Source organism: Coenobita brevimanus, chromosome 10, assembly GCF_032717465.1.
Source record: "Coenobita brevimanus isolate Jiangsu-jjx chromosome 10, ASM3271746v2, whole genome shotgun sequence".
NCBI lineage: Eukaryota > Metazoa > Arthropoda > Malacostraca > Decapoda > Coenobitidae > Coenobita > Coenobita brevimanus.
This window is the reverse complement of record NC_136963.1, coordinates 7,235,443-7,252,942: the sequence shown is the minus strand read 5'-3', so window position 1 is coordinate 7,252,942 and position 17,500 is coordinate 7,235,443. Positions and strand designations below refer to the sequence as shown.

The window sequence follows — 17,500 nt, the reverse complement described above, 5'->3', positions numbered from 1 at the left end:
ATTCTTGTGGGTTAAGGAGGTCCCCAAACACCTTTTCCTAAGTGATTTATTTTATTACACCTTACTGTCCTCTTCTGTGTTACATAAATCCTTCCAATATCACCATACTCTGCATAAAGCTCCCTAACACCTTTTCCTAAGTGATTTATTTGGTTTATTACACCTTACTGTCCTCTTCTGTGTTACATAAATCCTTCCAATATCACCATACTCTGCATAAAGCTCCCTAACACTTTTTCCTAAGTGATTTATTTTGTTTATTACACCTTACTGTCCTCTTCTGTGTTACATAAATCCTTCCAATATCACCATACTCTGCATAAAGCTCCCTAACACCTTTTCCTAAGTGATTTATTTTGTTTATTACACCTTACTGTCCTCTTCTGTGTTACATAAATCCTTCCAATATCACCATACTCTGCATAAAGCTCCCTAACACCTTTTCCTAAGTGATTTATTTTGTTTATTACACCTTACTGTCCTCTTCTGTGTTACATAAATCCTTCCAACATCGCCATACTCCGCATAAAGCTCCCTTACTCCTTTTCCTAGGTGATTTATTTTATTACACCTTACTGTCCTCCTCTTGTTATATATATACAGTATATATATTTTTTTTTAATGTGGGAAAGAAAGAACCAAAGGCAATGAGCCTGCAAAATTGTTCCTTCCAAGAGAAATACAAAAGAGAGCCAAATTCAAGATCCGATCATTTCGAGATGCCATGACACACTGCGTTTGAAAGACTGGAGATCATAGGCAGCAGGAAATACAGACAGAGGGAGACAGTTCCAGAGTTGACCTGTTGCATAAATGAAGGACTGGGAGTAACGGTTAACTCTTGCATTAGAGAGCTGGACAGAAAAGGGATGAGAGTTTGCTGCTAGACGGGTGCTACGCGCCCGTCGTAGAGGTGGAGGGATGCAAGCAGACAGTTCAGAGGAGCAGTGACTCTCCATAAAGCTCCCTAACACCTCTTCCTTAGTGATTTATTTTTGGATATGGCTGGTTAATATTCTTTTGCATGTTATTTATGCAGAGTATGGTGATACTGGAATTATATTTTTAACACAGACAAGAGTAAGGTGTAATAAACAAATCACTTAGGAAAAGGTGTTAGGGAGTTTTAAGTAGAGTACAGCAATGTTGGAAACAAATAAATTACTTAGGATATGGTGTTAGGGAGCTTTATGCAGAGTATGGTCATACTGGATGGATTTATGTAACACAGAAGAGGACATTAAGGTGTAATAAACAAATAAATCACTTAGGAAAAGGTGTTAGGGAGCTTTATGCTGAGTATGGTGATATTGGAAGGATTTATGTAACACAGAAGAGGACAGTAAGGCATAATAAGCAAAATAAATCACTTAGGAAAAGGTGTTAGGGAGCTTTCTTAATTAACAATACAGTCCTTTGGGAAAGAATTATCGTGTTTATGTCTGAAATCACCTAACTTATAAATAAATCACTTAGGAATAGGTGTTAGGGAGCTTCCATAACTTCCAAGAATACAGGTGTAAGCACATATAAATCTGCTATCACTCCTGTGGGTGTAACCAAAAATAAATCACTAAGGAAATGGTGTTAGGGAGCTTCCATAACTGCTGAGAATACAGGTGTAATTTCCTATCACTCCTCTGGATGTAACCAAAAATAAATCACTAAGGAAGAGGTGTTAAGGAGCTTCCATAACTGCTGAGAATACAGGTGTAAAGATATATATAAATTTGCCATCACTCCTGTGTGTGTATCTCAAAATAAATCACTAAGGAAGAGGTGTTAGGGAGCTTCTGTAACTGCCTTGGGTTTTTCCTTCACTCGTGTTGGTGTAGGTGTTGCAGTGTTGTCTGATTGTGTGTTTCGTCCACCCCCAGCATGACTTGAATAACACTCTGAGCTGTCAACGTGGCAACACTGCTTTCCCCCTGGCTGCTGGCTGCCATGGCGACGCGGGGAATGTGTGGAAGCATCTGCGGTTTGGACGATGATGCTTGTGGTTGTGTTTGTGGTAGGGATTGCAGTGGTTGTGGTAGTGCCTGGCCTTGTGGGAGTGTCCGAGATGCTTGTGCGAGGGTCTGGGGGGTCTGTGTGTGCGTTTGTGGCGTCTGTGCGTGTGTTTGTCCGTGTGTGTGCGTCCTAGATTGCTGTAGCGATTGTTGTGGTGATAGTGGTAACTGTGGCTGTTTTTGCAGCTGTGGTGGTGGTGGCTGTGGTTGTTTTTGTAGCTGTTGTGGTAGTTTCTGTTGTGGTAGTTGTGGCAGGAGTTGTTGCTGATGCATCTTCATGTGCCTGGCCACATGGTATTTGTACGCTGATCTATAATCGCACTGTGGACACTCGTACGGCTTCTCCCCAGTGTGAGTCCGCAGGTGGCGCTTCAGGATCGAGTGGAAGGGGAAGGCTTGAGGGCAGAACGGGCAGACGTGAGTGCCTTGTAAGCCGTTAGTCCCCTACCGGTGAAAAAAAAACACACGCAGCGTCAGACCTCCCATACGAACTTGTGCCAAACGTACATTACCACTACACACGACTATCTGTAACTATCTGAAACTATCTACACCTATCTCAAACTATCTACAACCATCTGAAACTATCTACCCCTATCTGAAACTATCTACAACTATCTCAAACTATTTACACCTATCTCAAACTATTTACACCTGTCTCAAACTATCTACAACCATCTCAAACTATCTACATCTATCTGAAACCATCTACAACTATCTAACCTATCTCAAACTATCTACACCTGTCTCAAACTATCTGAAACTATCCACACCTGCTTATAACTATCTACACCTATCAGCAACTATCTAAACCTGACTATCTGCAACTACTGTAACTAAACCTCACTATCTGCGTCTATCTTTTGTCATATATTTATTTATCGTACAATTACATAATATCAGATGTGGTTAAAACTCTCACTGTACCACCTGGCATTGGAGTCAAATGTTCGTTGTTGTTACTTCTAGGCTACAGACTTACACCTGTATTCTCATCGGTTAAGGAAGCTCCCTAACACCTTCTCCCAAGTGATTTATTTTGTTACATCTCACTGTCCTATGCTGTTAAATTAATCCTTCCGATATCACCAAACTCTCCATAAATAGTGTACAAATGGATATTAACCAGCCATTTCCAAAAATAAATCACTAAAGAAAATGTGTTCGAGAGCTTCTTTACTCATACTCTTGTCACTAAAGGAGGTTCCCTAACACCTCTTCCTTAGTGATTTATTTTTGGATATGACTGGTTGATGTGATTTTGTACATTATTTACAAAGACTGTGGTGATGCAATACTGTACTGGAATTATTTAAATAACAAGATGTAATAAAATAAATCACTTAGGAAAAGATGTTAGGAAGGTTTATGCAGAGTATGGTGATACTGGAGGGATTTATAAAACACAGAAGAGGACAGTAAGGTGTAATGAACAAAATAAATCACTTAGGAAAAGGTGTTAGGGAGCTTTTTGGAGAGTATGGTGATATTGGAAGGATTTATGTAACACAGAAGAGAGTCTCCTTGGTTACGAAGGAAAAAAAATAATTACACCTGGCCATCAACTGAGCTAAAAGGGGTTATGAAACTTTATCTCTCTACATGGAATTGCAACTGAAAGATGGCTGCCCTCATGATGATAATAATAACAATCATCAGCATCATCATCATCATCCGGACCTCCTTTCCCACTCTAGGGCAGGGTGAGGAGTAGCAATGTCCAGACAGCCCAAATTTGCACAATCCAATGGGCCACGCTTCCATTCACTCATCATTCAAGCCCCCGGAATCCTGGCTCTATCGGATACACTAAAAACATTCACCACGTTCTGTAGCTTCACATAAACGTATCCGATAGAGTCAATCCGGACGCTGCCACGTTAAAAAGGGGTGCCAAATCCCTGATCATGCACTTCTCCTCACAACATTCATCCAGTCAGCTCGATCTCATGTCAGTTCCCTAGCCTCACTGACTTCCAAACCTCTCTTCCTCACACACTCATCAACCATATCTCTCCACCTTCTCCTTGGCCTACCTTGCCTCCTCCCTCCTTCAAATTCGCTCAGATATACCTTTTCACCACTCTATTGTTATCCATTCTCTCTACATGACCATACCATCTCAGTACACTCTCTTCGCTTCTGGTGTCCACAGACTTCCTCACTCCACATCTTTCACGAATCATTATTTCGTATCCTATCCACCCTCTGTACTCCACATACATTCCTCAGCAGTCCCATCTCCACTGCTCTTACTCATGACTTTTCATTTTCATGCCACACCATAGTCTCACATCCATATGTTAAAGTTGGCCCTAACACTCCTTCATGTAAGCCTCGTGCAGCTGCAACACTCAAGCCTCTGTTTCTTATCAAGGCCTTCATTGCACCAGCTACTTTCCTTCCTTGTGTCACTCTACATTCAACTTCTTTTGCACATTTTCCTCTCTTTTCTATCACTGTACCCAGGTATTTGAACTCTCTCACCAGTTCCAGTCTCTCTCCATTCACTGTAATATCACACTGGGAGTCACCTTTTCTCTCAATAACCATCACTTTACTCTTCTCTACATTTACTCTCAAGGCACGACGCTCACAGACATCAGCAAAACTCTGCACTAGCCTACCAAGTTCTTGTCAGGTATTTGCAAGCAGTACTGCATCATTAATATGCAACAAATTTGAGATATTCCATCCATCACCATTCATTACCAACGCCGTCCCTCTCTCCATTACTCGTGTTTTTACTTCTCTCATCACCCCATCCACATATATATGTATATATATATTGAACAACCATGGGGACATCACACAACCTTGTCGCACGCCCACACCGATCGTGAACCATTCACTTAGATGCCCATTAACCCTTAATAGATGGAAGCCTTCATGTGGTAGCACTGATATAATAATAATAATAATAATAATAATAATAATAATAATAATGAAAATAATAATAATAATAATAATAATAATAATAATAATAATAATAATGAAAATAATAATAATAATAATAATAGGGGAATGAAACGAGATTTTAAAAAGATGATTGTTATTTACAATTCGTCTCACTCTTTTTTATAATATTAAAGTCACATGAACATAACCAGGAGCTATCTCTATTCTCTCTCTCTCTCTCAGATTAACAAAACACTCGCTATATTCTTTCACCTTCCCCCCCTTTCTCTCTCTCTCTCTCTAAAAAGAAATGAATCAGTCACACAAATACACAAATATTTAAACAAGCACTTACAATAAATGACACACACACACACACACACACACACACACACAAATATTTACAACACACACCCAACACAAAAACACACACACATTTATTTACAACCATATACACACCACAGCAGTATACGTTAACTGCCCAATTTGCTGGCTTGCATCGTTTACTAATACCCCTCCCTCATCTGACCCTTAACAACTGCTCCTATGCTACTCGAACGACCTATCTGATAATATAACGACCCCAAACCACACCTAAACTAGAATTACTCAGACTGTAACTAGCCACACAATGCCTAGTCTCGTTAACATTGGCTGATCTTGCCTACCTACCCTACAATACCTTATCCTACCCTACACAAAGCTACCCTACCCTACCCTACTGTACCCTAGACTATCTTACCCTACCCTACCCCACACAAACATACCCTACCCTACCCTACACTACCCTGCCCTACTTTTACCCTACACAAATCTACCCTGCCTTATCCTATACAAGCATGCCTAATCCTACCTTGCCCCACCCTACCCTACACAAGACTGCCTAACCCTACCCTGCCCTACCCTACACCAATCCACCCTTCCCTACCCTACCCTGCCTTACCCTACATCTGCCCTGCCCCTGTCTGTGTGGGGTGACTGTGTGGGATGCCTGTTTGTGTTGGGTGGTTAAGACTAGGTGCCAACTGCCCCGCTTGTTCTTGCGTTTGCCCCACATTCTGCCCCGCTGGTGTTTGCCCCCACGTTTGGTGTTTCATACGAGCGTGGCGAAGCACCGAGTGTTTGGTACTGGCTCGGAAATCGCACACGGGGCACAAGAACGGCTTTTCCCCAGTGTGGATCCGAAGGTGACGCAACCACTTGCTTTCGAACTGGTCCACGCGAGGACAGTAAGGGCAGCGGTAAAGCCCCGAGCCCTCGGCACCTACCACCGCCACACTCCCCGCCACACCTCCCGCCCCACCACCACCACCACCACCTCCACCACCACCACCACCGCCACCCACCACACTGACCTATAATGAAACAAGAAAGCAAGAGTGAGCTGACTGGACTTACATGATCTATCAGTTTATCTATCTATCTATCTATATATCTACTAACTTATCTGTCTATCTATCTATCTATCTATCTATTGATTCATCTATCTATCTATCTATATAACTTAATACAAATGCTAAAATTACACAGATGACGCAAATTACTAACAAGCTTAACCACAGCCATTTAACGAGAGAGAAAAACTGAGATAGACTTTACTTTATGATCTATCTATCTATCTATCTATTTATCTATTATCTATTTTAGTTATCCAAAGGGCACGATATACACAAGATTTAGCACTGTCTTCCCCCATCAAGCTGCCCTCCCACCAACTCACACACCCCCTCTCTCATATACCTCCCCATCCCATCCCTCCATCTCAGCCTTGGCCTCCCCCTCCACCTCACTCACATGCACTCTCCTCATCAGTCTCTCATTCTCCACACTCTCTACTCCTTTCACCTTAACTTGGCCCAGGTATTCATCCTTTTGCAGCTTATTTCACGTAGCTCAGTGGCAGAAAAAGACAATGCTATGGCTCTACATCCTTTCCATAGCACTTCTTTGTGACTAGCATCTGGCTCTACATCCTTTCCATAGCACTTCTTTGTGACTAGCATCATAAAAGACAATGCTATGACCCTACATCCTTTCCACAGCATTTCTTTGTGACTAGCATCATAAAAGACAATGCTATGGCTCTACATCCTTTCCATAGCACTTCTTTGTGACTAGCATCATATTCTAGTGTTAATCTGTTGTTATAAAGACAATGCTATGGCTCTACATCCTTTCCATAGCACTTCTTTGTGACTAGCATCATAATGAAGTGTTAATCTAATGCTACACCTTAAATTTCAAGATGGTGAGATGGCAATTTTAGGCCAAGTTAGTGTGAAAGGAGTATGCTGGAACACACACACACACACACACACACACACACACACACACACACACACACACTGAACAAACCCTGCATAAATAGCATACAAAGCGATGTTAGGCAGCTTCGTAAACGGTACTCTTTCTCACCAGTGCGAGTCTTTTAAAGTGGATAAAGTGTCAATAAAAGAGAATGAGACGCCTACCATGTGTAATTCTATCTGGGAATGGAGTAGCAATGAACACACACACACACACACACACACACACACAATCATTCGTATCCATAAAGGCTTCAACATCCTTGCATGCATACATACGTACACATAAACACATAAACACACACACACACACACACACACACACACACACACAAAATCACTCGTATCCATAAAGGCTTCAACATCCTTGCATACACACACACACACACACACACACTCACACACACACAGTCATTCGTATCTATAATGGCTTCAACATGCTTGCATACATTTGTACACACACACACACACACACACACAGTCATTCGTATCTATAAAGGCCTCAACATGCTTGCATACATTTGTACACATAAACAAACACACACACACACACACACACACACACACACAATAATTCGTATCGTTTATAATGGCTTCAACCTGCTCACGTGCACCGGCCTTGGTCACCTAATGGCAGCTCTCCACACTGCTCAATCTCTGGCTGCAGAAAAACACATACACTACACTACAGGGCAATTGGGTGTAGCGAGTGTTGGAATTTGTTGTGTTGGGGCGCGGCACATTCGGCTAGCGATGCGACAGTTAAAAACGCAGGAAGAGTTTTTTGACCGTGTGATTCGTGAAATGTCAATGGTGGTTACTTTTATCAAAGCCGATCTATCTACGTATCTATTGCCAGATGCCATAAACTTGTTGGGGGTGGCCATTCGTCTATCTACCAATCTATTTATAGCTAGACGCCATATTCCCACGATGGGAGGCCATTTGTCTATCTATCTATTTATCTATCAATCTATCTATAGCTAGACGCCATATTCCCACGATGGGAGGCCATTTGTCTATCTATCTATCTATAGCCAGATGCCATAATCGGGTAAGGGGTGGCTCTTTGTCTTTGAGGTAGTTGTTTTACAGGGAGGGGCACTAACCCTCTGCCAACTCACTCGCTAACGCACTGGGAACACGTATGGGTTGGTTATATGGTTACCACCCAGCGTTGTAAATGGTTTCCTGACTCATAGGAGCTGATGCACGAACTCTCTCACCAGTGTGCATCCCTACACGTGAAAGGAGTAGCAATAATCACACACACAATCCTACCCAGTGCAATTCTGAATAGGAATGAACATGATGAAATTACAACTAAACACTATCTATCTATCTATCTATTTACAGCCAGATGCCTTAAGCCCATGAGGGGTGGCCACAAACAAATCACCTTCTTGTCACCCTGTCCCCTGCCATTTCACTGCCCTCCCGCCAGCTTACACCCCCCTATCATATACCTCTCCACTGAAGACTAATTGACTAAAGTTACCCTAATCTAATCTACACAGTGACAGGGTATAGGATGCGTCTGAAAATCTATTGGGTCGAAGTACGGGATGTTTCGTAATGGATCTACGTGGACACTGAGAGCGCTGGAAGGGTTATTCGCTCATGTGAGTTCTGAAATTCATTCATTCATTCATTGCCAGACGCCATGTATCCCAAACAGGGTGGCCAAGGGCTTAGAGTTAATTGTTTTTACAGGGAGGGGCACTAATCCTCCACCAACCCCACTTGACACGTAGGGAGTTCTGAAATGCTTGTGATATTCACTCTTTCGGAGATGATGGTAACAGTCTCTCACCAGTGCGCGTCTTTACATGCCTAGGGTCCAACCAAGTCCTACCACGTGTATTTCCTCCTGAGAATGCTCTATAAATGAATGAATAGGTGTGTTTAAAGTACTATATTCCCAAAGACTGAATGGCCAAACGCACCTATACATGGTGACAGGGTGAAGGGAGTGTCTGAATTTATCGTGTCGCAGTACGGGCGTGCTTGGTGGCTGCTCTGTACGGACACTTGGAGCTCTGCAAAGGTTTCTCGCCTGTGTGACTCCTTAAAAGTCTGTGCCATTCATTCTTATCGCAGCTGATGCGTGAACAGTGCTCTCTCTCACCAGTGTGTGTCTTTACAATATGCCTAGAGTCCTACTAAGTGTATTTCCCCCTGAGACAGCTCTATAAATGAATGAACAGGTGTATTTATAGGAGTGTATTCCCAAAGACTGTGTGACTCCTTAAAAGTCTGTGCCATTCATTCTTATTGCAGCTGATGCGTGAACAGTGCTCTCTCTCACCAGTGTGCGTCTTTACAACATGCCTAGAGTCCTACTAAGTGTATTTCCCCCTGAGACAGCTCTATAAATGAATAGGTGTGTTTATAGGAGTGTATTCCCAAAGACTGAATGGCCAAACGCACGTACCCTCGACTACATGGTGACAGGGTGAAGGGAGTGTCTGAATTTATCGTGTCGCAGTACGGCGTGCTTCGTGGCCGCTCGGTATGGACACTTGGAGCACTGGAAGGGTTTTTCGCCAGTGTGACTCCTAAGGTGCCGCCGCCATTTACTCTTGTCGGAGTCGATGCGGGAACAGTAAATGCAGCGGTAGCAGAGACGCCCCTGGTCATCCCGACACACAGGCCACTCGCGCCCCACCAACGAACCCTAAAGGGGGGGGACGAGAGAGGAGTTAGAGGCAGTATCCTTTTATGGTTTGACATGTTCTTTAATAATTAGATATAAATACCTTCATAGCCACCATCTGGACTAGCCCAAGACTTACACACATAGGATACTACCTCTACTCTCTCTAGCCCAACTACCCAATTATCTCCAAACCGCCAATTATCTCCAAACCGCCAGTTATCTCCAAACCGCCAGTTACGTAGTCAACCAAAACAGTATAGCACACCAGGGGTTTAATATGGGATGTTTTAGGCAATTTAGCAAGCCAGTAATTACCATACACAATATTTTAAGTTATTCACAATGCAGTGCCCTCCTCTCTTCCTATTTCTCACCATCATCCACTCACTTGATGTGATGCTGCCTACTTCTTCCTTAGCCTTTATCATTCTTTTTCTGTGCCTGTCCTCCTCTCTTCCTATTTCTCACCATCATCCACTCACTTGATGTAGTGCTGCCTACTTCTTCCTTAGCCTTTATCATTCTTTTTCTGTGCCTGTCCTCCTCTCTTCCTATTTCTCACCATCATCCACTCACTTGATGTAGTGCTGCCTACTTCTTCCTTAGCCTTTATCATTCTTTTTCTGTGCCTGTCCTCCTCTCTTCCTATTTCTCACCATCATCCACTCACTTGATGTAGTGCTGCCTACTTCTTCCTTAGCCTTTATCATTCTTTTTCTGTGCCTGTCCTCCTCTCTTCCTATTTCTCACCATCATCCACTCACTTGATGTAGTGCTGCCTACTTCTTCCTTAGCCTTTATCATTCTTTTTCTGTGCCTGTCCTCCTCTCTTCCTATTTCTCACCATCATCCACTCACTTGATGTAGTGCTGCCTACTTCTTCCTTAGCCTTTATCATTCTTTTTCTGTGCCTGTCTTCCTCTCTTCCTATTTCTCACCATCATCCACTCACTTGATGTAGTGCTGCCTACTTCTTCCTTAGCCTTTATCATTCTTTTTCTGTGCCTGTCCTCCTCTCTTCCTATTTCTCACCATCATCCACTCACTTGATGTAGTGCTGCCTACTTCTTCCTTAGCCTTTATCATTCTTTTTCTGTGCCTGTCCTCCTCTCTTCCTATTTCTCACCATCATCCACTCACTTGATGTAGTGCTGCCTACTTCTTCCTTAGCCTTTATCATTCTTTTTCTGTGCCTGTCCTCCTCTCTTCCTATTTCTCACCATCATCCACTCACTTGATGTAGTGCTGCCTACTTCTTCCTTAGCCTTTATCATTCTTTTTCTGTGCCTGTCCTCCTCTCTTCCTATTTCTCACCATCATCCACTCACTTGATGTAGTGCTGCCTACTTCTTCCTTAGCCTTTATCATTCTTTTTCTGTGCCTGTCCTCCTCTCTTCCTATTTCTCACCATCATCCACTCACTTGATGTAGTGCTGCCTACTTCTTCCTTAGCCTTTATCATTCTTTTTCTGTGCCTGTCCTCCTCTCTTCCTATTTCTCACCATCATCCACTCACTTGATGTAGTGCTGCCTACTTCTTCCTTAGCCTTTATCATTCTTTTTCTGTGCCTGTCCTCCTCTCTTCCTATTTCTCACCATCATCCACTCACTTGATGTAGTGCTGCCTACTTCTTCCTTAGCCTTTATCATTCTTTTTCTGTGCCTGTCCTCCTCTCTTCCTATTTCTCCCATCTTTCCTGTCACTTCTTATTGCTTTTCTTTCCTTTACAGGTGGCTTTACATTGAGTGACAAGCCAAATGGTTTCCTGTAAGCCAAGAAACCATTTACAACGCTGGGTGGTAACCATATAACCAAACCATACGTGCTCCCCACGTGTCAACAAGTGGGTTGGTGGAGGGTTAGTGCCCCTCCCCATAAAACAACTAACTCCGAGTCAAACGGCCACCCTTTATGGGATTATGGTGTCTGGCAATAGATAGATAGATTATTATTATTATTATTATTCCTGTAAGCCAAGAAACCATTTACAACGCTGGGTGGTAACCATATAACCAAACCATACGTGCTCCCTACGTGTCAACAAGTGGGTTGGTGGAGGGTTAGTGCCCCTCCCCGTAAAACAACTAACTCAAAGACAGTCACCCTTTACCCAATTATGGCATCTGACTATTCACATATAGACAAACAGCCACACCTGACCCAATCATGGCATGTGGCTATTGAGAGACAGACAAATGGCCACCCCTTACCAGATACCGGCATCCGGCTATAAACAGATAGATAGATGATTGTTAAACACACAAGATCTACAGGTAAACGAAACAAGCGCCGCTGCTAAAGTGCTTACAAACGAGCACTGATGAAGCTTACAGTGAAACGATCTCCATAACACAGAGCACATCAAGAGTGAGTACATATAGTCAGTACATGAACACTGAGTACACAACAGCAGTAGTACAATTGTTTAATTTATTACAATGTGCTATATATCCCACCATATAATTCACTCTCCCAGAATTTTGCTAAAACATTTACACATACAGAAGTTTGGCCATGTGGAGAGGATGGAGAGCGAGAAACTAACAAGGAGAGTGTATGTGAATGAGATGGAGGGGGGAGAGGTGGGGGGCTGATGATGAGATGGAGGGATGTGGTGGAGAGAGATATGAGAGGCAGAGGTGTGAGCTGGGAGCAGGGCAGTGAAATGGCATAGGACAGGGGAACATGGAGGTGATTTATTTGTGGCCACCCCTTACAGGATTAACGTGTCTGGTGATAGATAGATAGATAGATAGATAGGAAGATGCTCAATTTAATAAGGTAATTCAGCCAACCCCCATTCCGTTACCTTGGACTTTCTACTATATCAAAGTACGTAACCAAGACTCTGTATAAAGGGAAATTTTCAGATACCAGTATTTTAAGGAGAGGGAGGGGGAGGCCGAGGATGAGGTGGAAAGATATATGAGAAACAGGGGTGTGAGCTGGGAGCAGGGCAGTGAAATGGCAGGGGACAGGGGAACATGGAGGTGATTTATTTGTGGCCACCCCTTATGGGATTGAGGTTTCTGGCAATAGATAAATAGATAGATAGATTTTGAGGTACTTTCTGCTAAATCCATGCAGGCAACTCAAATCTAGCCAAGTATGCTAACTCTCAACGCTACACACAGCAGTCTGAGCCAATAATTAATAACCAAACCAATGCATTATTGTGCTTTGAATTTCCTTAACCATATTATACTCTCTCTTGTATTTTGTTTTTCTCTTGGAGGGAACTGTCACTGCGGGCTCATGGCCTTTGGTTCCTTCTTCCTCGCATTAAAAAACAAAAATACTCGATTTAACGGGAACTTTCCCTTAACCCCCCGTGGATTGTGAGCCACAGTTCGGGCGCTACTGGCCATGGATCATCGCTCACTACTCCACCCTGACGCACACTCACGCACGGCGCTACGCAAACACGGGAGAGAGAGAGAGAGAGAGGGAGAGTTTTTTCTTTCCACCACATGATGCCCCGGATGCTTATCTCCAAATTTATAATAAACAAAAAAATTCGAGTTTAAATCTACCGTATGACTCAGCATTCAAGATGGAAGGATTTTTTTTTTAAGGCCAATTTAATAAAGAAAATAACAGTAGTAGTTGTAGTAGTAGTAGTAGTAGTAGTAATAATAATAATAATAATAATAATAATAATGAAATATATACTTGTTTTTCTGGGAATCTTGTTGATGTTGATGATGATGATGATGATGATGATGATAATAATAATAATAATAATAATAATAATAATAATGATAATAATAATAATAATAATCCATCATTCCTCCCCTCCCTCTCTACTAGTTCCCTTCCCTTCTTCCAATCCTCCTCCCCTTTCTCTCTCTCTTTCCTCCTCCCTTCTCTCTCCCTTTCCTCCTCCTCCTCCTCCTCCTTTGTCTCTCTCTTTCCTCCTCCTCTTCCCCCCTTCTCTCTCCCTTTCCTCCTCCTCTTCTTTCTCTCTCCCTTTCCTCCTCTTCCTCCCCTTTCTCTCCCTCCCTTTCCTCCTCTTTCTCTCTCTCCCTTTCCTCCTCTTTCTCTCTCCCTTTCCTCCTCTTTCTCTCTCTCCCTTTCCTCCTCTTTCTCTTTCTCCCTTTCCTCCTCTTCCTCTCTCCCTTTCCTCCTCTTCCTCTCTCTCCCTTTCCTCCTCATCCCCTTCCTCCTCTTCTTCTTCCTTTCTCTCTCCCCTTCCTCCCCTTTCTTTCTCTCTCTCCCTTTCCTCCTCCTCCTCCTCTTCTTTCTCTCTCCCTTTCCTCCTCCTCATCCCCTTCTCTCCCCCTTGCCTCCTCTTCTTCCTCCCTTTCCTCCTCCTCCTCCTCTTCCTTCCTCCTCTTCTCAAGGCCAATAAAAAAAAAAAAGGTATTATTTTTTTTATTGTCATTTAACAGAAAAAAAACTGAGCACTTTTGTACATAGTCACTAGATAGATAGACAGATAGATATACTGGTTTATCTATCTATTGCTGACTGATAGATATGGATAGATGATATAGTAGTTTATCTATCAATCTATCCCATGCCAAACACCTTAATTCCATGAGGTGTGGCCACAAACAAATCACCTCCATGTCACCCTGTCCTCTGGCTGCTTTCCCTCCAACTCACATCCCCCTTTCTCATATACCTCTCTACTCCATCCCTCCATCTCATCCTCAGTCTTCTCCTTCCCCCTCTCCTCCTCCACCTCACTCACACACACACTCCTAGTTAGTCTCTCACTCTCCGTTACTTCCACTCCATCCCTACATCTCATCCTCAGCCTCCCTCCCCCCAACGTACACCCCTTCCCTCATATGTAACAACTGTATACGAGAACTTGGTGATCTTTTACGAGCCTGTCAAAGTTCCATCACAGCTGGTCTCTCCCCAGTGTGAAGCATGATGTGTTGGGTAATTCTCTCTCTCACCAGTGTCAATCATACACTATCCATCTCAATTTAACTCTTCCTTAAAACAACACAGGCAGGGAACGAGTGTATGCGATAAATTGGTGGTCTTTTAAGTGCTTGTTAGAGTTACGTCACAGCCGGTCTCTCCCCAGTGTGAAGCATAATGTGTTGAGCAATTATCTGTCTCACCACTGCCAATCATACACCATCCATCTCATTTACACACGGTACTTCTTTACTAAAACACAGGCAGGGAATGAGTGCATGTGGTAGTCTGGAGGTCTTTCACGAGCCTGTTAGAGTTACATCGCTGCTGATTTCTCCCCAGTGTGAAGCATAAGGTGTTGAGCAATTATCTGTCTCACCACTGCCAATCATACACCATCAACCTCATTTAAACACTTCTTTAATACAACACCGGCAGGGAATGAGTGTATGTGATAAATTGGAGGTCTTTTAAGTGCTTGTTAGAGGTATGTCACAGCCGGTCTCTCCCCAGTGTGAAGCATAAGGTGTTGAGCAATTAACTTACTCACCACTGCCAATCATACACCATCAATCTCATTTATACACTTCTTTAATACAACACAGGCAGGGAATGAGTGTGTGAATGTTTGGTGGACTTTTACGAGCCTTAGTCACACTGTTGGTCTCTCCCCAGTGTGAAGCCTACCCATCACTGCTTTATTATAACAAAGGTGTGTTACAAGCATAGGTGATAATTCAGCGTAATTTTCCAAGAGTCTCACAAGTCTGGCAGATAAACGGCTTCTCCCCAGTGCGTATCATAGCCATTATCTCTCCCCAGTGCGAATCATAACAATACAATCACTGCTTTAATACAACAGGGACGTGTAACAAGAGTACATGGTAACTGAGCATATTTTTCCGAGGGTTTCGCAAGTCTGGCAGATAAACGGCTTCTCCCCAGTGTGAATCATAGCCATTATTTCTCCTCAGTGTGACTCATAAATCATACCCATCACTGCTTTAAAAGAACAGAGGCATATGGTGAATGTAGGTGGGAGGTTAGGGTATTTTTCCGAGAGTTTCACATACCTGACACATAAATGGCTTCTCCCCAGTGCGTATCATTGCCATTTCACCCCAGTGTGACTCATAAATCACACCTATCACTGCTTTAATACAACAGAGGCGCGTAACAAGTGTAAGTGGTAAATGAGCGTACTTTTCCTAGAGTTCACAAGTCTGACACATAACCCGCTTCTCCCCAGTGCGACTCATAAATCATACCCATCACTGCTTGAATAAAACAGAGGTGTGTAACAAGTGTAAGTGGTAACTAAGCATACTTTTCCGAGGGTTTCACAAGTCTGGCACATAAACGGCTTCTCCCCAGTGCGAATCATAGCCACTATTTCTCCCCAGTGCGAGTCATATCACTGCTTTAATACCACAGAGGCGTGTAACAAGTGTAGATGGTAATGAGAGCACTTATCCGAGAGTTTCACGTCTGGCACATAAACGGCTTCTCCCCAGTGCGAGTCATATCACTGCTTTAATACCACAGAGGCGTGTAACGAATGTAGATGGTAGTTCAGGGTACTTTTACGAGAGGTTCTAAAGTCACAAAACTGGCACATAAACGGTTTCTCGCCGGTGTGGATCATGACGTGCCGGGTCAACGTGCCGCGATGGCTGAAGGCTCGGCCGCAGAACACACACTCGTACTTCTTCCCCGGATCCTGCGAGCCTTCCATGACCCCCATACTGGACACGGGCGGCCCCACTGAGGACACGGGACCCCCTATAGTGGACACGGGGGCGGGGAATGTATCAAATCCACCCCCAGAGGCCACGGATCTCCCGCCCACTGCCCCGCCCGCTCTCACGCCCGCTGACGACACCAGCCCAGCCAGGGAGGGAAGGGAGCCCTGCGGACATAAACAAAGCCCGCTGATTTAATGGGGTCGCTCCTCGGCCTCCGCCTCCCTCCCTGACAACACTCCCTTAACACCAACCTGGCACAGATTCGTCCTTTGGGTAACTCACTTCCTATACATCAATGGCAGCTCTACACCCCTGCCATAGCACTTCTTCGTGACTAGCAACCTGGCACAGATTCGTCTTCTGGTAACTTACTTCCTATACATCAACAGCAGCTGTACACCCCTGCCATAGCACTTCTTCGTGACTAGCAACCTGGCACAGATTCGTCTTTTGGTAACTCACTTCCTATACATCAACGGCAGCTCTACACCCCTGCCATAGCACTTCTTCGTGACTAGCAACCTGGCACAGATTCGTCTTTTGGTAACTCACTTCCTATACATCAATGGCAGCCCTACACCCCTGCCATAGCACTTCTTCGTGACTAGCAACCTGGTACAGATTCGTCTTTAGGTAACTTACTTCCTATACATCAACGGCACCTCCACACCCCTGCCATAGCACTTCTTCGTGACTAGCATCGTTTTTCTAGTGGAAATCTATATAAAAAAGAAAAAACTATGGCTCTACCTTCCTTGAACAGCACTTCTTCATGACTAGCATCATTTTTCTAGTGGTAAATTATTATTCTCCCTCAAAATGATATTATTTCTCTACATTCTTTCCACAGCACTTCTTCATGACTAGCATCATTTTCTAGTGTTAATCTATTATAAAAAAAAAAATACTATGGTTCTACACCCTTCCATAGCACTTCTTCATGACGAGCATCATTATATATATATATATATATATATATATATATATAAAAATCTATGACTACA

General features: G+C 43.4%; 1 protein-coding gene across 1 annotated transcript in view; it reads right to left on the bottom strand.

Annotated features, from left to right (window-relative positions):
- LOC145410269 (uncharacterized) overlaps positions 1–17,500 on the bottom strand; it is a 78,828-nt gene that overhangs the window by 42,481 nt on the left and 18,847 nt on the right. Inside the window, exons 8-10 of the mRNA XM_080280459.1 lie at positions 9,655–9,890; positions 8,727–8,814; positions 1,884–2,453 (exon numbers count right to left, since the gene is read on the bottom strand). Of these exons, the coding sequence (XP_080136585.1) occupies positions 1,884–2,453; positions 8,727–8,814; positions 9,655–9,890 (894 nt within the window). The remainder of the gene's footprint in view (positions 1–1,883; positions 2,454–8,726; positions 8,815–9,654; positions 9,891–17,500) is intronic.